Source organism: Amphiura filiformis, chromosome 7 (genome assembly GCF_039555335.1).
Source record: "Amphiura filiformis chromosome 7, Afil_fr2py, whole genome shotgun sequence".
NCBI classification, from domain to species: domain Eukaryota; kingdom Metazoa; phylum Echinodermata; class Ophiuroidea; order Amphilepidida; family Amphiuridae; genus Amphiura; species Amphiura filiformis.
Window position 1 is genome coordinate 51,479,882 of NC_092634.1, and position 21,468 is coordinate 51,501,349.

A 21,468-nucleotide genomic window follows, 5' to 3' on the forward strand; every position below is an offset into this window, starting at 1 on the left:
TAGCAAATACTTGCACACAGAGATGCTGTCTACTGAAGATAGTAAATACACTCAGTGATGCTGTCTACTGAAGATATAATTTGGTTCACCTCAAGTTTGGTAGTGACGTCAATGCCCTTTCGCGGTTGCACCGCAAGCGTGCCGACAAACCGCCCATGTACGCGTGCGTGTACACACAGGGCGTGTAACTTTACGCACGCGATTCGATATTGCGGCGAGCGAAATACACTCAGTGATGCTGTCTACTGAAAATAGTAAATACACTTAGTGATGCTGTCTACTGAAGATAGCAAATACATTCAGTGATGCTGTCTACTGAAGATAGTAAATACACTCAGTGTTGCTGTCTACTAAAGATAGCTAATACTGCACACAGTGATGCTGTCTTCTGAAGATAGCAAATACAACAAGTGATGCTGTCTACTGTAGATAGCAAATACACACAGTGATGCTGTCTACTGTAGATAGCAAATACATTCAGTGATGCTGTCTACTGTAGATAGTAAATACATTCAGTGATGCTGTCTACTGTAGATAGCAAATACACTCATTGATGCTGTCTACTGTAGATAGCAAATACATTCAGTGATGCTGTCTACTGTAGATAGTAAATACATTCAGTGATGCTGGCTACTAAAGATAGCTAATACTGCACACAGTGATGCTATCTTCTGAAGATAGCAAATACACCAAGTGATGCTGTTTACTCTAAATAGTAAATACACACAGAGATGTTGTCTACTTAAAAGGGCATTTCGTGATCCACAGCATGCATGTATTTGGGGGGCTTTGGGGGCGACAGCCCCCCCCCGGGGTCAAGGCAAAAGGGGGCGGCCAAAACAAAGGGGCGGCGACCCTGGGCGGCGAGAAGAAAGGGCGGCAAAAAGAGGGGCGGCGGATTAATTATCAAAGAAAAAGGCGGAACATGTGAAAAATGTACTATACCGGTACATCAAAATATGTTGTTGCTTTTGGGGCGGTAACGCCTATAAATCCTTTTGGGGGGGCAACCTTTTCGGGCTGTTGAGGAAGGGGCAGCAAAATTGGATTTTCTTCAGCCCCGGGAAAGGGCGGCCACAGTACGCCACTGCACAGCATCATCCCCCCACTTTTCTCAAAAAAAGTTGAGATTTTTATATCACTGGATACCTCTGGCTACATAATGTTTATGTACAAAGAAATTCTTGCAGATTAATTAGTTTAGCAAAGATATTGTGAAATTTGAATTTCGTTCTGGTATACCAGAACGAAATTACAACACATTGTCTATGGAGCAGTGTAATACACATAATCATGCATAACTCATAAGCATAAAATCGGAATCAACTGAAATTTTGGGAATAAGCTTTTTCAGCGGATATGAACTGAAAAATGTCATAAAAAGAGGATAGGATCACGAAATACTCCTTTAAGCTAGTAAATACATGCAGTGGTGCTATCTACTGAAGATAGCAAATACCTGCACACAGTGATGCTATCTACTGTAGAGAGTAAATACATTCAGTGATGCTGTCTACTGATGATAGCAAATACACCCAGTGATGCTCTTTTGTGCCCTTCACTCTTGCATTTTTAGGCCTACCATAAACTTATTCAATAGGTCTATACTTCAAGAAAAATTTTCCAACCTCATGCCCCCCCTCCAATATGTCAAAAAGAAATCTACACCACCGCCTTTTTTGTATTTCTATGTCTACCCAATGACCCACTTTTTTTTTCTAGAATTTTATGATCAAAATGTCACAAAATAAGTCACACACTTTCAAATTATCTGATTTCAGCAAAATTAATTTGTAGGCCTATTTTCAAAATTTGAGAAATTTAGTGGAACAATTAGTTTTGCTCTCATTTCAAAATTTTCTACCCGATGACCCAATTATTGAAATTTTTATTCCCAAGGCCCCTTTTCTTCAAAATATTACATCCAATTACACCGGGGGGGGGCACTCCAACTTTGGAGGTGACGCGTATGTAGGGCTGTTAAGACCCCCTTTTTCAGCATCGCTGTCCCAAAGACCCCATATTTTTTGACGAACACATGCTCTGTCACCCGAAGACCACCTATTTTTCCATTTGATCTGTCATCCAAAGACCCTTACAAGTTCAATTTGAACAGCAACTTTCACTTATCACTGATTTTGTTACTTATTTTGAAAAAACAAAGAAATTTGAAGCCATTTAGAAATAGAAGTTAGATTTTCGAAGCTTTTCGAGGTTTCTGTGGCGCTGTTTCGGCTCTCACCCAAAGATTCCATTTTAAAAAAGGTCACATACTGCAGTTACTGTCCGTTTTCCTATACACAATACACAGTGCTCTTTCCCATTGACGCGTGACCTTTACAAATAGCCCTACGTTAACAGTATGGGGATATGACTAGTTAACGCCGCTGTGTGAAAAATAACCGGCCAATATTAAAAGTACTCTTCTAAAGTTCTAGAAAATATAGTTTTTTAACATGTCCTAAATTTTTAGCTAATTTAGATGTTTGGAAATATTCGTACTTTGGTGTTTTAGTTAATGTTATAGGTAATAGTACATTGCCTAGTTAACGCCGCTGTGTGAAAAATAACCGCCAATATTAAAAGTACTCTTCTAAAATTCTAGACAATATAGTTTTGTAACATGTCCTAAATTTTAGCAAATTTAGATGTTTGGAAATACTCGTACTTTGGTGTTTTAGGAAGGATATGTAAACGACAGATAACACCAAAAATATGAAGAAATTATGTCTAAACCGTGTTAAGTCAAAAATCATTATGTTGCTCATTTTCAAGAATGCTGGTTTACAAAAAGCACGACATTGTCTGATTTCGTGAACAAAGCCACACATAACATTGTTTCCTTTCGTTTCCTTTATAATCGGTTACCCAACTGAAGCTATGAATACCAGCTTTATTGCGATATCGCACATGAAAACAGTCACTTGTGCACAACCAGAGAAGATCCGATTTAATCAGTTGAGCTATTTCAATGAGTGTTATCTTGGTTTAATAGCTTTTAATGGGGTTAAGTCCTGCAAAGGTCGAGATGAATTCTACTGTAGACATGACTGCATCATGATGTTCTCACACAATGACCCCATATTTTTACATTTTGCTCTCACCGAATGCCCCTTGGTGCGAAAGTGCCAGCCCTACACCTATATCCATTTCATATTGAAGTGCCCCCCCGGGACAATAACCCCCTCCCCTCACCCTTTTTTTCGTTTGTTTTTTGGTAGGCCTGCCCAGTGACCACATAGTGCAGTGAGCCCGTATCATCTCCGGTAGGTGGCGTCTGGGTGACTAGCTGTATTTACCAGAACCAACCTCGAGGAAAAAAGTTTTTAAATTCTTCATTCTTTTCGGGAAATATGAAATAAATAAACCCTTCTACATGTTGCTTGATAACTTACTATGGTAATGGATACCTGGTGTAAATATTAACGTAATTATCTCGCTCCAGGAAAGTACACATTACGCGTGAATGAATTTTGCATACTGTAAAACTTCCTTCATTTCATGACCACATGTGACATGATTTATTAGGTAAGCTTAAATTTGATCACTTTGACTTTGACTTTGTCGCCAACGTGAGAAAGGCGCAGGATTGGTTGTTTTAGTAAATTTCCTATACTTAAGGTATAGGGAAATTTTACATTTCGCCACATATATAAATTGTACAAATAGCACAAATAGCTAGAAGTAAATGCAAAAGACAAGGGTTCAAAGGGCTTTAACGTACTGGCCATATAAGCAATTTTGAACTAGCCGTCAGCAATTTGTGCAATTTATGCAATTTTGAACTTAGATTATTTTTCTCATATCCTAGTTGCTTCCAATGATCGCTATTTGTGCAATTTGTGCAGCAAAAAAGGGCGCAAATCCAATCAGAAACGTTGTTATATCGTGAGTACATGTATGAATACCAAATAATATAGAACAGAAAATTTGACATCATTTTCTCAAAATATTGAAGAAATTTGCTCACTAGACATCGAAAAAGTACACAATCCAATTCCCGTTCAAACGTGTGGGAAACTGAAAGTGCATAATCCCCCACTATTATTTGACCAGACTAATGCCAACTTGCCAAAATAAAATCCTGGAGGCATCCTACGGGAGTACTACAACTTGAGAACAAGTCCTCAAACTTTCAAAATTTGTAGTTACTACAACTAAGTCACATTAGTTTTCAATAAATTAATAAATTTCCCATCCTTTTTTCATTTATAATTCTGCCTGCTGCGCCCCACCATTTTTTCTTTAATAATACTGCTGCCGCCTTCATCTACCGCTGGCGCTGCCCCTTCTTTTTTGCCGCCCCCTGCTTTTGCCCCGGGGGGGCTTGCGCCCCCAAAGCCACCCCCAAAATCTGCGATGTTGACAAGGCACAACTCACAATGGATACTGATGCGTTTGGCAGTATTCTATGCATTACATAAATGTATGGAGCCGGTATGATAGCGTTCAAACTTTGACTTACGTTTGGTGGCCAGAATGGTGGGAACTTAAAGTGAAAGACATTGTTGGCAGAGGGTTCAGACCCCCACCCTTTTTAAGTAATTAATTTTATCATTTTCAGAAATAAATCTGTAACAATTGATCCAGGTAGATGTTGACAACCTATTTTAAAAATCAAAATTAGCCTTTCTTTTCGGACTGTTTCCGATTATGAACCAAATTCTGTATTCACTTGCCAACACATCTTAACAACCAAAAATTGCATTTTAATCTTGTAACTTTTATCTTCTAGCCAATATAATCATGGGTAATTTCAATTGCTTGGCACATAAGATAATGTGATGATGGAGGTAGAACTTCTTGAATGACCCTTCTACATTGTAGCACAGTATTCAGCATCGAAGTGGTTATGTAATTCTCTTGGTTACCGGATCACGCTACTTTGGTATGCCTTCGAGTGCCATATACTTTATGTGGTGATCATTTCGATCGTGGTTCATTACTCTAGCGCGTGATCCCGTTGACATACATGTAGTAACATTACGTAACTTCGATACTGAATTTCATTTTAGTTATAAAATAACTATTAGCTGTGTCAGCAAAATCGGGCTCTTCCATTTCAAATCCACACTACCCCTTTGGAAGATTTTCCACAGAGGGAGTATGAATTTTAAATGGAATTAGCACATTTGGCAGTTCCATTTGAATTTCATGCACCCTCTGAGAAAGATTCAACCTGAAATTCTTCCACAGAGGGAGGCTGAGTTTCAAATGGAGCTGCTAATATGCTCATTCCATTTGAAATTTGTACTCTTCCTGTGGAAGATATTTCCAAAATATTCCACAAGGGTAGTGTGGATTTCAATGGAATAACCCAATCTCAATGTTGCAACAAACCTGATGGGCCAACACTTTGAGATCTATACAAGATTGATACCGGTATGATAGTATATAATTTAGATTGGCATCATAATTCCAATGTAGCATGGAATGTGTCACTTTCATGCAGGATTGAAAGGATACCTGCCATGTACATGTACTTTTAATTTCATATGAGAGATGAAATGGAGTTTGTATACAGTAACTATTCAATACTGAAGTTACTGTGTAAAATTGTATAACTTTTGACACTATGATCTTTGATGTTCCTAACTTGAGAAGAATATACATCAAACTAACATTTTCTGAATCTGTATGCCCTGAATTGGCTTAGAGAAAAACAAAAAACATTTTCAAGTACTGCCAGTACAAGTTAAAGCCATATTATAACATTTGCTGAGGAGAACGCCCTCAATTTTTTTTTTAAATTCTTGTTTTTACACAATTGTAATGTACTTTAGTCAATAAAGATGCTCTGCAAAAATCAAGACTTTAGGTGCTGTACGTTTTGTCAAATTTTGAGATTTTGAATAAAACGATGGAACCGGCGTTTTATTATTACGATGGAAATATTAGCTGAACACGTACATGTATGCACAGTACGTACACTGCATGCGGGATACACATACACACACACTCCCGAGGATCGTACCGTATTACAACAGCAGGAGTAACATGCATGGGCGCTAGTAGTAAATTCCAATTCTCTATGCTTTACCTCACTTGTTTGGCTCAAAATTTAAAGGGACATATCTGACAGTAAAAGCTAACATTTTATGGAAAATAAATACTAATCTAATTTTACAGAAATGTTATAATGTGGCTTTAATTATCTGTCATACATTTTGATGCAATTTATCTTTTTAAATTCACAGATTCAAGACATAGTTAATACAGCATCTCACTCATTAGTAAGCAATGTTTCAACCAGCCGGGCAAGCAGAAATCTTGCGTTCTAACCAAAAGGACCAATACTATGTCGGTTATCTTCAGAGATCTCTGGCAGATATACTTCAAGGTGTTGCAGGTTAGTATCCAAAATGAGATATTTGAGTTGCAAAATATGATGTAGGCCTACTAATGTCTGACAGCTCCACAAAGGATTTGTGTGATCAATCGATAGAAAAATGGATCTGCTATGATAACGATTCTGAATGTGCCCATCATGAAGAATCCAATTTAGCCCTGCAGAGAAATGTTAAACTGGTAAGGTCATGACCCGCAGAGTTATCACATTGTTTTGGTGACATGTAGCAACCTTTGTTTGGATCCTGTTTTTTTCGGCCAATCAGAGCGGGCCATTTTGTTTGTTTTGTTGCTCAGGTCACTGAAGGGGAATCACATCACTATCAGCCTTCATTGGGTTCGGTTAGGAACTTCTACTGTCTGCAAGCTCGGAACTTCTACTGTCTGCAAGCTCGGAACTTCTCACGGGCTCCAGCCAGTTGAATCAAATATTAAATCTTCTAATTGATAATGCTGAAGGCTTCAGCTTATCAATTTTGTTTTTGTTTCCAAAGTATCTCACTTTCAGCTATTTGAGGTAATTTTACAATCAGCTTTTTGCTTAACGGGTTAGGCCATTTTAAATCGACTTTCGAAAAGTTTTTTGATACATTCATTGATTTCTCAAAAAGTAAAAATCGCAGTTTAACAAATAACGGTTCAAATGAAAGCCATTATTGGGGGCTAATTGTTGTATCACTATGAAAGGCCTGACACCAATATAAACACTTATTTCGGTGACCCAAGTTCATGGTCATTTCTGCTCACGCACTTTTTACAGATGGCCTAGAATTTCATATTTCGGTTTCAGCGATTGCCCGAAAAAGGTGGTATGTTTTTGAAAAGCGTTTCCGCTTGGAATGTAGATAGTTGTTGTTGCTATTACTGTTCGCGATTTTAATTTATGCACTTTTTAGCCGACAATTTTCAATGCATTTTACATAATAGAAATGTCGCTGGCATAAATACCGATATTTTTAACAGTATCGTTTTTTTAAACCAAAATACCATCCAAAAGAGTTCCCAATACTTTTATGAAACCATAGATACCAAATCGGACTGCAGGTGATGAACAGATTTTGAACTAGAATTAAAAGAACCAGCGTAGGCCTTCTCAAAATGTACTTTTTAAAATATCGAGTTGTTTAATTTTGGACTGCTTTTTCCTTGTTTTTATAACAAGAAAATGCTTTACATACCCCAAACTTCTCACATAGTCTTGGCTAAGTGTCCGTTACTGGTTGATATTATTAGAATTAAGCGATTTTCATGATTAACTTACTTTTACCGCAATGTTTTCCCTCGCAATGTTCAAATATATCCCCAAAATGGCGTTGCTTTCCGTCTCACATTAATGACAAGGTTATCCCAAGATGTGTGAGAGTTTCTGACACTATATTCACGGGTATTCTATAGCTATTCAAACATATACAAATTTGGCTGGTTTGCGATAAGCTATACCATTTTCACCCTGATGTGGTAGACTGGATCCTTCAGTTTTTCAACAACTACGCACGGTCATCGGGTTGTGCTGTTGGTGAATAAGGCAACGGACGGAGTGTGGGTAAATAAAAGACGCCGTCATTAGAGGCCAGAAGGATTCAGGCTACTGATATGGCAGTGACATCAGCACTGTATGAATTTCATTACACTCCCTAGCGTTCGATCAAAATGCTGGTGTACACTCGCACGCGCTTAAAGACGCCGCATAGATGCGCGAGCGAAACAGCTGCTTCAACGCGTTGACGTCACTGCCACATCGGGGTGAAAACTGGTATAGGTCAGGCTTCCTCAAATAGGTTTGTTGAAGCGCCCAAGCGCCACATGAAATAAAAAGACTGAAAAGCGCCACTCAATGGCTGCGAAGCAGCTTTTCATGTGTGCTTTAGCACGGCCGGGGAGTCAGAGGGTGCCCCTGTGAAGTTATCGTGTGTTTTTTTTTAAAGTTGAGGTGCAATTGACGCCATTTGGTGCAATATTTTGCACTATTTTAGCCTGTCTTTACACGGAGAACATGGGAATTTATTTATTTATTTATTTATTTATTTATTTATTTATTTATTTATTTATTTATTTATTTATTTTAAATCTAAACGGCGCCTCGCGCCACTCGGGAGCCACGCTATTTGCGGACCCCTGGTATAGGTAATAGATGACTATGAAAACTTTCCGCATACCGAATATGGGTTTAGCCCATATTTAATTGCCTTTAGGCCCTATGATTTATTTTTAGAAAAGAAAGCCTAAGACTGGAGCCTAATCAATTGAGAAGGGAATGGATTTTGTCACAATAATATCAAAATTAATATCGTCCATAACAAGAAGGAATGCATCACGATTTTTGATATCCAGCTATAGTATTTTAATTGATTTACACTGAACATGAAGCTATAATATCTCTACTATATAGCTTCATGCACTGGACATTTGCAGACCGACCTTCTCCATGTAGCGAGTACCACATTAGATTGTGTTTACAAGAAATATATAATAAGCGCCACTTCCACGAAATGTCCTATATGCCAGCAACTTTGATGATAATATATTATCTACAACATCACACCTGTTTTTCAAGAACTCTCTTTTATCTATTCACCTCAAAGAAAGGATTAGAATTATTATAATAGAATCCCTGACCTGATGCAACGCATTTTTAATGAGTTGCTGAGGGACTAGAAATCTTTTATGGTCGAATGAACAACGTATGACCACTACACAGGTCAATGGCCTTATTGTGTTCTGGCGGGTTATTTAAAAGCACGGTCCCTGAATTTTTCCAGACAAGGAACAATAGGAACAAATTGCCTGGCAATGGGGTCACATATAATCCCAGTCTATAGTGTGATCAGAACATTATAGGCAGGTAATCATTATAGTATAATCAGTACGAAAAGTCCAATGCGATTTTTAATGTATTTTAAACAATTCAAAGAACCACTTTTTAGCGGGAATTTTTGCAAGTTACACACCTGAAGTTGTAAAATGGTTGAAATACTACAATATTACGGCGTAAACAAGAATATGTTTGTTTGGTCTTTGTTCCTATAGCCACATCCCTTAAGGGGGTACTACACCCCTGCCCAATTTTGTGCCTATTTTTGCATTTTTCTCAAAAATTATAGCGCATTGGTGGCAAGTAAGATATGCATTGTTCTTGCAGGTGCAAGAGCGTGGATGAAATGGAGGAAAGAATTGGATGTGCTAGCAAATTTTCTCTACTTTGGATTAACTACAGTTTCAGGGTATCAGACACTTGGAGAGGAATATGTTAACATCGTACAGGTATGTTGATGTCAACATGTTTAGCACAGTTAGGCTAATTACATGTAAAAGCTTTTATTGCTGAAACTACCAATAGCTGTCAAATTAAGATTCCACCCTTTATGCAGTATTATAAATCAGTAGAGGTATACCCGTATGGCCGTAGGCTACGGAGCCTTTTACCCTTCAAAACCCACAGTGGAAGACATTGGCTTAATATAGATTTTACCAAGTTCAAGTACATGAATCAGAATGCATCGGAGCTATTTATAGAACACAGGCAGCAAGTGCAATTGTTTATACCATGGTCACTGACTTTTGAAAATGCACATTTTCGGATTTTGAGCCCAATCCTTTACCGATCGCAACCAAATGTGATGCCCAAGATTCGACCGAAAGTAGCTTAGGACACTCCCCATATTTTCCTTGATCTCTCGTATAAATTACAGCCCAATCGGACCAAGTTTAAAATTGACCTTTGACCTTCGACCTCCGATTTCAACCGAAGGTAGCGAGGACACTCCCCATATTTTCCTTGATCTCCCATATGAATTACAGCCCAATCGGACCAAGTTTAAAATTTGACCTTTGACCTTCGACCTCAGATTTCGACCGAAGGTAGCTTAGGACACTCCCCGTATTTTCCTTGATCTCCCGTATGAATTACAGCCCAATCGGACCAAGTTTAAAATTTGACCTTTGACCTTCGACCTCGATTTCGACCGAAGGTAGCTTACGACACTCCCGTATTTTCCTTGATCTCCGTATGAATTACAGCCCAATCGGACCAAGTTTAAAATTTGACCTTCGACCTTCGACCCCCGATTTCGACCGAAGGTAACGTAGGACACTCCCCATTTTTTCCTTGTTCTCCCATTGAATTACAGCCCAATCGGACCAAGTTTAGAATTTGACCTTTGACCTTCGACCTCCGATTTCGACCGAAGGTAGCTTAGGACACTCCCCGTATTTTCCTTGATCTCCCGTATGAATTACAGCCCAATCGGACCAAGTATAAAATTTGACCTTTGACCTTCGACCTCCGATTTCGACCGAAGGTAGCTTAGGACACTCCCGTATTTTCCTTGATCTCCGTATGAATTACAGCCCAATCGGACCAAGTTTAAAATTTGGCCTTTGACCTTCGACCTCCGATTTCGACCAAAGGTAGCTTAGGACACTCCCCGTATTTTCCTTGATCTCCCGTATGAATTACAGCCCAATCGGACCAAGTTTAAAATTTGACCTTCGACTTCGACCGAAGGTAGCTTAGGACACTCCCGTATTTTCCTTGATCTCCGTGATGAATTACAGCCCAATCGGACCAAGTTTAAAATTTGACCTTTGACCTTCGACCTCCGATTTCGACCAAAGGTAGCTTAGGACACTCCCGTATTTTCCTTGATCTCCGTATGAATTACAGCCCAATCGGACCAAGTTTAAAATTTGACCTTTGACCTTCGACCTCCGATTTCGACCGAAGGTCGCCTTACGACACTCCCCGTATTTTCCTTGATCTCCGTATGAATTACAGCCCAATCGGACCAAGTTTAAAATTTGACCTTTGACCTTCGACCTCCGATTTCGACCGAAGGTAGCTTACGACACTCCCGTATTTTTCTGCATCCCCGTGCGAATTTGGCGAGGCTGGGATCAAAACTGACGGAGCCTTTTACACACATACACACACGCACACAACATAAGGCAAATTATAGTAAGATTGTCACCAGTCCTTGCCACAAGTCCATATGTGACCGAATTTGGGGTCTATTTCCTTAAACTTTACGAAGCTTCGTAAGTCTCAAAATAGTCCGTAACTTACGACGTAAGTAATAGGAATTTACTACAGAGACCCTTCATAAAGTTGCGTCTAGTATTGGGTATTCGTAACTTTACGAACGATTACCCCGGTACTTGAGTTATGAAGGGTTAATAATTTAGGCTAAAGTCAGAAATTTTGAAAACTGAGTTACTACCATTACTAACTTGCTCAGTACCTACCAATTACAGATGTTGAATCCCCAGGTCATATTTTCATTCCCAAGTTTAAAACAAGAGAATCTCTTTTCTTTCTATCTCAGATTATTATCTCCCTTTCATTCTACATTACAGGTGGATCCTACACAGCGTGCAGTACCTTCAGTCTCAAGGCGATTGGCTTTAGTTGCGCTACATGTCTCCACTCCATACTTATTAGACAGAGCAATACATAAGTTACAAAAGTTTATAGAATCAAGTCCTCGTGCTGCAGGTAATGCTGATACTGGTAATGTATAGATGCGAAAGGGGCAATCACTAAGAAGGGGCAAGGGGCAATCACTAGGCAGTGGAAAGGGCAGGTTCAGGTACTCATGCCACTTGTTGTGATCAAAGAAGGACTGTGTTAGAGTAGTGTAGCTTGCATGCTATACTAGAGGCTACATGTAGCTGCATGCATGTTAGAAAGCTTCATTATTCCTGCATGCCAGCTCCACAGTAGATTTAGTTAAAACCTATTAGATTGCCACCAGAAGAGAGATAATACAAACATGTGCTGTTTTTATACTTGGTGTTGGGTACTGTCATCTGACTAATTCAACCTTGCTAGGGTGCTAGCTGTCATGTACTCCAGGGTGGAGAGGGCAGTTTGAGATCATGGTTTGTGAAGGGCATTGGTATCTTGAGTAATCATCACACAATTAAGAGCTATTAAAAGGAGGTGGGTCTTTCTGCTGCTGAGCCAGTTTAGGGAAATATGTTTTCCCGGAGCTGCCAAATTGTTTGTTCTAAAATAAATCTGAATCAGTTTTTATAAATTATGCATGGGCAAAATAATAGGCATAGCACATTTGTTTCTGACAAAATCTACCCTACCAATGAAATAATAACGCCAATATGCATTTCATGTGACTGTTTATGTTGTCAGGTATTCCTCATGAGACCAGGCAGAGATTACTTCAGTGGTTACCAGGTTTACGTTATATCGTCATGTTTGTCCATAGATCTCATCTGGCTGTGTTTTATGTGTCTGGATTATTCTATCACCTGGCTAAAAGGTTTACCGGTATAAGATATGTAAGTAATTGGAAAGAAATGAACCATTGAACTAAGGGCAGGCCATCTTAATTAAATCCTGTGTCTCAAAGCTTGTTAGAAATTCAAAACCTAATGCGGAATGCGATGTTTTTTACTGTATTTTTTTTTTACTTTATTTTTTTTTATGTGTCAGTACTGGATTTCGGATAAGCATTTTGTGCAAATAATATCCAATTTTGTAAATGTTGGAATAGCAGACAAAAAAGTCACTGCTACAAACTATTATTCATCTCTTTTATTGTTTTCATGTCCAAAGTTTGCGAAAAAATCAAAAACTTAAAAAATCAAATACGAATTTTGAGTTTTATTTTCGCCTTTTTGTTAAAAAAAAATAAGAAAAAAAGATAAAAAATGAATTTCTTGATTTTCAAAGAGGACTACGCACACGATTTTACTAATGCGTGCGGCAGCTTTGAGAGACAGGATTTAATTAAGATGGCCTAATATGAATTGAGGTGTAGCATCCTAGTGTTATGTTATCACATATAATGTCAACCTTCAGCAAAGATATAATAGGAAACCAGCAAAAGTTAGCATAAATGGAGGAATGTAAACCCAGGTAATAAAGCTTGACAGCTGGGGAAAGAAGAATTACGCATCACACACCAGCACAATTAAACATGAAATTACAAATGGAAACATGACAAACATTGGCAGATATGCCAGATTAAAAACTACGGACATACCTACCTGTGCGGTGATTTGAACCCCAGACCTCTCGCTAGCGGGGTGAGCACTCTAACCACCAAGCAACACAAACTGTCGCTGATAAACAGGATTCAAGTCTGGTACTTAACTTGGATATGAACAGTCAGGGTAAACGGTACAAACATGCAGAGTAACTAAAGTCAACATACTGGTTTAGTGTTATTACTAAATTGGGAGTGATATCAATTTGATAATCATAATTTAGAACCTTTTCAAATCAAAGATTTCTGACACAGTTTATAGTAATATTCCCTGTCATCATATACAGCTATTGGGTGCAGCATGTACGCTAGCTGCGCTTTGCATAATGTGTGTCACTGGCGAGTGCTTACATGTGTATGTGAATTTATGCGAGCGTCCTTATTGCACCTGGTGCACATGTTCTGGTTCTTCGAACGTTTCCGATGGTGATTTGAAAACAGGGATGCAAGTTTTCCTGCTTTTGCAGGAATTCCCGTACTTTTCTTAATTTTCAGCCCGATTTGGATGCTTTTGGCCCAGATTCAAGCACTTTTCAGGCTTTTTCCTTCAGGTCATCCCTGTGAAAAGGTCTGTACTGATATCTTCACTCAAATGTTTCTCAAAAATTTCTTTACCATTTTGCAATTGCAGCTGATGGTACGCATGGGTCTTAGCTCTGGGTCTACACAGCCCAGCTTTCATCTGTTAGGCTGGTTACTACTCATACAACTAGGCTTGGGAGTTCTTCATGTGCTAAATCAACTCAGGAAAAATCAACTAGGAGAAAGAAGAACTTCAGTAGTGGCTTCAGACACAGGCAGGTGAGTGACTGTGATAGTAGGGAAGGGAATGTTAAATGCATGTACTGATAAACTCATGTATGTTAAACAACAGTACAGTTGAAAGTAACGAAATCGCAAGATAACCTCAATAATTTACATGAAACTTGGCTCAAAACATTAATTCTTTAACAATAAAACATAATGAATGCATAATTTCTGACATGTTAGGACCGTTGCATTTGCAAATTTTACCTCCTGTACGGCGCCATTGGTACTAGTATAATAGAAATTCATGTTTTGTGAGCTGCACCGCACCTATCGTGTATTCATGAAATCTTGCAGCCGGACTTGTATTTCAGCTTGACATTGATGTGTGTTAATATGTTAAACGCACGCATCACTGATGCGTTAAACATTTGAGAAAGTAAACGGAATAAGACATCCCTATTTGATAGTCCCAAAACAGTAATTAATGACACCCAGAGGTTTTATTATTCTCACAGATGCTAGGGTGCTGGCAATTTACTGGTGGGTGGAGTTAGAATTTTCTGAGCCATTGTAAGCCATGTTCTAACAGAACCAAAGAAAAAGTGCAATTTTTAAGGTAATTTAGCCCAAGGATCCTGTGTTCTGATTAAACTTCATAATTTTTCATACTAATACTGACTATTATTCAATCCCCAGTTCTGAACCATGTGATTCCAGCTTAAGATGCTCTCTGTGCCTTGAGCGAAGGAAGAATACAACTGCTACACCATGTGGACATTTATACTGCTGGCAGTGTATAATGGACTGGTGTTCCACTAAGGTAAGTTGAAAATGTGTTTTTCAAGAGATTAGTACAGGGCTCAAAATATTGAGGGCAGGGCAGAACGAGCAACTTGAAGATGTATTATTGAAAAAATGGCGGAAAATTATTGTTAACTAATGTAACTATTTTGGTCGCCAACAGGGGCTGGAGGAGGTGTGGTGTAAGGGGGTGTGACACCTCAAATTCTTTAATATGAACAAAAATTTTGATCCTACCCCCAGTTGTTCATTTTTCATCCTATAAATCTTAATCTGTATGTGTATATAAGATTTGACTTACGTGCATGTGGTTTCAAAATCATTACATGTTTCTAAGGATATTGATCCAAGTTGAATTAATCTTTTTTCTTTATTCCTTTTTCTTTCAGCCGGAATGCCCTCTATGTCGTGACAAGTTTCAGATTTCGCGATTGATATGCCTTCAAAATTATGACTCCCATGAGAGGTAACATGAGTATGATATGATTGCAATATGATTTATGTTGACAAAACTGTTACTACTATCTATTAATTGGATACGCCAACCTTTTCAGGTGGTGCAGCCTTTTACAGTAAGAATTTCAAATGAATGAACAGAGCGTGACAAGTTCCTGTATTCCTGCGATTCAACCATGACAACACGCCCACAGGGAGGTTACCAGACATGTACTGGATGCAGTGGACACATGTAATTATGTGCAGGTCTACGATGCCACGCTGTGTTCATGCATTTGAAATAATTACTGTAAGTGTAACAGGCTCATTTGTGACACCAGGAAAATTAACAGCTGGAACAAGAATTACTTTTCCGCTGTTTCCTATTGTGTAAGATACTGTCATATCTCAAAAAAGTAACTTGTTCACTGTTTAGTGGGAATTTCTAAAAAAATGATTTTGTAGAAAAATCTAAATTGAATATGGTCAGCAGCATCCGACTCATTGCTTGACCGCATCATGTTTACATTGCAGAAGTTGATAAGGTGACTCAGGTCTGAGAAATTTGTATTTCATGTACATGTAAGTGTAACTTGTCTAACAATTTAATTATTTGATAACATTAGCATTTTCATTTTCAATAAAATCTAGTTTTTTAATTTCCGACTTTGGTCAATCTATTCAGCTTCTTGCAGAAAATGAAATTACTATAATTTTATATTTGTTCCACAAAAATGACAGTACTGTACAGTAAGTAAGAAATTCAGAGTGGTTCAGCACAGCAGCTGAAAGGAGTATCCCATTATGCTTTGAGGTACCAAAATAAATCTATATTGTCATTCAAAATGTACACAAAATCCCTCATAATTTCAATTTTCAAAAAATTGACCCCCAAGTATTGTGAAACTAGCCTTGTGGGTCTCAATATTTAAATTGCTCTCATGTTTTGTATACATTTGCTATGGAGCAAGCAGATACCCTGCATTGCATGATAGGATATTGCCTTCAGCTGTTATGGAAGTGCAGACCATTTGTGACGTGTCATGTCAAAAGGAGACACTTTTGGGCAGGATTGTGAATGGAGAAATAGCCAAAAATCTGCCAGGGGGCGATTTTTTCACAATTTGGGTTTGTTGCGAATTTGTGATGTTATTATTGTTAAAATATTGTCTGAGAGTTTCAGACCGGAATATAACTGGCATCTTGTATCTTTTGAGAAATTTTTCAAGGTAATTCCTACTCTCAACATTGTTAATAATATTTTTAAATGCTGATATCTCAATTTCCAACTTTCTAAAACCATAACTTGTGAACTCAATATCTTCGCTTAGGAATGTCCGATTTCATTGGGGAAAAGCGGCGTTGTGGAGCAAAAATATCTCTATATTTAAGATATGTAAAACCTCAAAATTGATAACCTGCCCAAAAGTGTCTCCTTTTGACATGACACGTCACATTTGTTATGTGTAATCAGAACAGTAATGGGAAAGGTGCAGAAGTGCCAATGATTTTTATGGCCAAGGGCACAGTATTCTTTCACAAAGGATACTGCAAAACAGTATAATTTACGGAGAAAATATAAAAACTGCCCATTTGAAATTAGATCTATATTTTATCATACATATGAGCGAGAGAGTTGTGAGATTTCGTTCAGCAGACACAGCAATATTGAAAGTTATGAGGCTGTAGCTGGCCTTAGGAGGCCATAAGACGCCTCAACAGAATTGGCAATATTAAAAGATATGGCTATATCTGGCCTCGGAGGCTATAAGAGACCTTAACATAAAAGTTAATCATTTGCAAACTCGCCATGAAATTGTTTAATGGTTATGGTTATGGGAGTAGGCATGTACCTTGCAATGCTTAGCTTTTTTTTCCACAGAATTACTATGTCATATAATATGAATAGTGATGAACATGTTACAGGCATGAGAATTTTCAGGCTTAAGGCTGAATTCTGGCTTTTTTTGGTCCAAATTTATGCACTTTCTTTTAATTTCAGCCCTTTTTTTTTGCCTTTTTAGCCTAATTTCAAGTGCTTTTTTCAGGCGTTTTCAAACTTGTCAGGTGTTTTCATTGATGATCATTCTCGTGCTTAATGTTAAGATGGTCATCTATCCTCCTTAATGGACAGAGTGTAGTTTCGCATTTAGTATTTACTTGATGTGACTCAAATTTGGATGATGTCACCAATATCCTTCTAGTTCATTTCTGGTAAAGTCAAGCAGAATAATTCATACATGTGAAGTTTGAGCAGGAATACATTTACTTGGAAATTCAAAGTTACTATCTTGGTCCTCCTCCCATTGTTTTCCTCTATTTCCCTTACTATAGTCTTGTATCTTGCCTTTTGGTGTTTTTGGTATGCAGCTCTTGTTGGTTTTTGACTGGCTTGTACTTCATGTGAGGAAATAAGGAAATCCACCATCCAGGCATTATTCATTGTGCCTTTTGGCAGGCACTTTTAAACCACTTCCTTGTTCTTCATGTTTCTGTTTCCAGTAATTGAGTTCATGTTTTAGTTCAGTTACTTCCTTCGTCAAGTCTATATTTTCATCTGTTAGTTTCTGCAGTTTCTGCACTAACTGGGCATCATAGTACAGAGCTGTGATTTGCGTTGCCTCCCCAATACAAACCAGGACAAAGAAACAAGCCAAAGGTTACAATGATATTGATGCAACATAATGTTGTCTTCCACTGGCCTAAAATACATGGAGAGATACAATGTATAACAAAAAACAAAAAGTACATAACACAATATGATGAATTAAAGTCTTCCATCCTAGTACTACTAGTAATAGCCGGGGGGCACGTGTATTTCAAGTTGTTCTATTCCAGGGAACCACAACTTTTATCAAAGAAGTTGCATGGTTTTGATAATTCCTTGGTGCAAATCATGTGTAAGATCAATCGCTGTAGTTTCAACAAACATACTTCAATGCATGCTTTAATTCCTTAATTATTGCATTCAAATGTGTCAGTTGTTAACATCCACAAGTAAGTTTTGAGCTTTGAGATTGTCTGCATCCAAATAATAATAAAGACAGATTCATGTTGTCTTGTTTTAAGCGAAATAAACAAGACGTCTTTGGGTGTGAAAGGGGCATGTCCTTTGTATAGCAAACTTCCAAATAGAACCACAGAATTCTGCCCTCTCGTGAACTTGTTAATCTCAGCAATCTCCTTCTGTGCTAGTTTTTCATGCCTCAACAAGTGTTGCTAGTCAGTCCATTTAGGTCACTTGTTTAATGGCCACTGCTTTCTTCCAGTATGTTCTTTGAACGACTCGGATATTACTTCTTGGACCATCAGCAGTCTTAGCTTGCCATTAGGCTAAAAAAAAAAAAAAAATTGTTTGTTTGTCCTCCACAACCATTTGAAAATTGGTGCGGGCGGGCGGATTTTTTATTTTTTTATTTTTTTGTTTTTGTTTTTAAGAGCATACAAAATGCACATATCTGAACTGCAAATCGGCAATGGTAGCCACTGTTTCAGTAGGAGAAACAGTACTCCACGGTCCATTTCTTTTCTCCCCCACCGCTATCTCCAGGCCGGTAAATTGATCATCAGCAGTAGCGGAACATCTGACATTACATTATTAAATAATTCCCGTAAATTTAGGGATATAGGGGCACTTACAAGGCGATCTACAATCACTTTCCTTTCGCGCAAAACACATACGCAAACTGCGTAGGTCGCCATGTTTGGACTGCATCACTTGAACGTTGTTATGCAGACAATATAAATCACCACGTGAAAATATTTAAAAATCAAAAACTATTACATATATCATTCAAATATGTATTTCAAATGTATGAAAAATATTTTAATACAATGTATTTAGTACATTTTTTGTAACTTGTGAGAAAAATCGGTATATTTACACATTTTCACCCTGCGTTTTTGTCCACAAACAACGCTAGCTATACGATATAAATTCAGTTCTTTTAATAGTACGATCGCCGAGTACAAAGTTCACAACGAAATATAGATTTGTATAGTGAGTTTGGACATGCGCCCACGTATGATATGGTCTGCGTAAAATGCCTAAATCAACACGTAAAATTAGTAGAAAGGTAGAAAATCCAACAAAATCGATGTTTTTAACTTACAGTTGTGGGGAAAATGTTAAAAAAAAAAAAAAAAATAAAAAAAAAGTTGTAGGCGCGGGCGTAAAAATAGGTGCGGGCGGTCGAGGACAAACAAACAATTTTTTTTTTTTTTTAGCCTTAGGTTTCTCTACACAAACCAGAACAGAAACCCACCCAGTTGGGTCTGTGACCTTCTGTATCACATTCTATTCACTGAGTTGGTCTGGTTAAGCTTTTATTTTGGGCTTCACTGTGTTAGATCTCTTGCATGGTGGTGTGACTACTGCATGATGTCACCATTCATTTCCAATTGTCTTTTGCCTGGCATTTTACCAAGACCATTGAAGTCGTCTGCAAAGCCTATTTTTACTTTTTGTTTTGACTCGATACTTGTGCCTGAGGTTTCAATGAATGCAATATTTTCATAGTGCACAGCAATGAGCTTCATCTGCTCTGCTTTGGATTTACCAATCAAAGGTACAAATCTTCACAACTAAGAATCTAAGCAAATTCTTCACATTTGTGATAAGTAGTCTACATATTCCCAATACTGAAACTACTGTCTTATTGTACAGTGAAAGCTTGGTTTTACATTTTTCGATTCTTACTTTCCTGGGTACAAACTTCTTGGGAATTATATTGCGAGTAGCTTCACAATCTACCTGTGCTTGAATTTCAGTACTACCTTTGACCTTGAAGGTCGCCATCACAGCGAACCATATAAACATGATAAATAAAAGCATCAAATGAAACATTGCCTTGATTTTGAATTAAAACAAATGAAAGATAATTTCAAGCACAAATGTACTTGAACATGTAAGCAAATTTTAAGTCAAAACATCATTATAAATTAAACAATATTTAAAATATCAACTGAGATAAGCATTACAATTAATTTAAAACAAATACAAAAATGAATGTTCTAAATGAAAGTTCTTTGGCCATGCTCTTATTACAAGAGTATGTTGATGTGACAATAATTCCTCACATTATTCATACTAAATAATAGGTTTGCCGTTTCTGCACCATTTCTATGCAAAGAATTCTTCCCATACATATAGTCTTCTCACCTTTTGGCCCCATTTCTTCACTGCATAGTCCATCTTCATTAGGTCATCCACAGTGAAGGTTTCATCTTTCAGAATATATCATATGTGTTTGATTATGCCCATTTTAATGGGATAATGATTCGTTCACACTCATTTTGTCAAAAAACCCTTTTTGACATTTTGTTACAAGTGAGTCTTAAAAATGTATCAAATAATAACATAAGACTCATTCCTCATATATTTTTAAAAATTTAAATCAAGTTTGGCGAAATAAACAAAATTTCTATTCCTAACGAATTCAAAATATCCTGATATCTGGATAACCTAAAAAAGTACAAAACCCCATTTCAAACTGATGTAGGGATGTGTTTTGAGGTGCCATCATCTTTGTCATCCAAAACACATGCCCTGTGGAAAGGTAAGCATGAATGCCTAATCCATCCCAATGAACTGGTGCAGAGTCATTTGACAAAGTGCTTGATGTGAAAATGTCAAATCCTCACCTTTTAATCATGTGCATAATCAATGAAATACTTGTGTGTGGTTTGTAAAGGAATACAATGAATCAAGTAATCATTTATTGTGTCAAGTGCAGCACTATATATCATGGGGCGAACTGAAAGTCATGGCATTTTGACAAATTAAGACTCCCCTGTTTCTTCTTGAGGAAGATCACCAGCCTGTGTGCTTTATGTGTTGACCATTAGGAAGTGATGTCGGCCAAGTCTAACCCTGTGTCTAACACCATAATGAAATTTCATACTTAAAGAAATCAGGCATTCTAGCAGGTGTAATATCACGATAAGTTCCCAGTATTTTGTAATAAGTCCTGGTAAAAGTGTATCGCCATACGTCAGCTGGCCGTACGTAATGAGCTGTAATGTTCTGACAAAATGGTCGACCGCAGATCCTGCTGCGGATACCGCTTTTTCAATTGGAAATGAACTTTGCTGTTTGGATGGTGTTACGATGAGGTTAGCATTTATTCCG

The 21,468-nt window shown here is 37.8% G+C and overlaps 1 protein-coding gene across 1 annotated transcript; it reads left to right on the forward strand.

Annotated features, from left to right (window-relative positions):
- Positions 1-3,315: 3,315 nt before the first annotated feature.
- LOC140157310 (peroxisome biogenesis factor 10-like) lies at positions 3,316-15,636 on the forward strand. Its single transcript, XM_072180455.1, has 8 exons — positions 3,316-3,528; positions 6,198-6,349; positions 9,488-9,609; positions 11,701-11,839; positions 12,494-12,642; positions 13,984-14,153; positions 14,799-14,922; positions 15,293-15,636. Exons 2-8 carry the CDS (start codon positions 6,241-6,243, stop codon positions 15,371-15,373), a joined length of 894 nt encoding a protein of 297 aa, XP_072036556.1. The 5' UTR covers positions 3,316-3,528; positions 6,198-6,240; the 3' UTR covers positions 15,374-15,636.
- Positions 15,637-21,468: the final 5,832 nt, after the last annotated feature.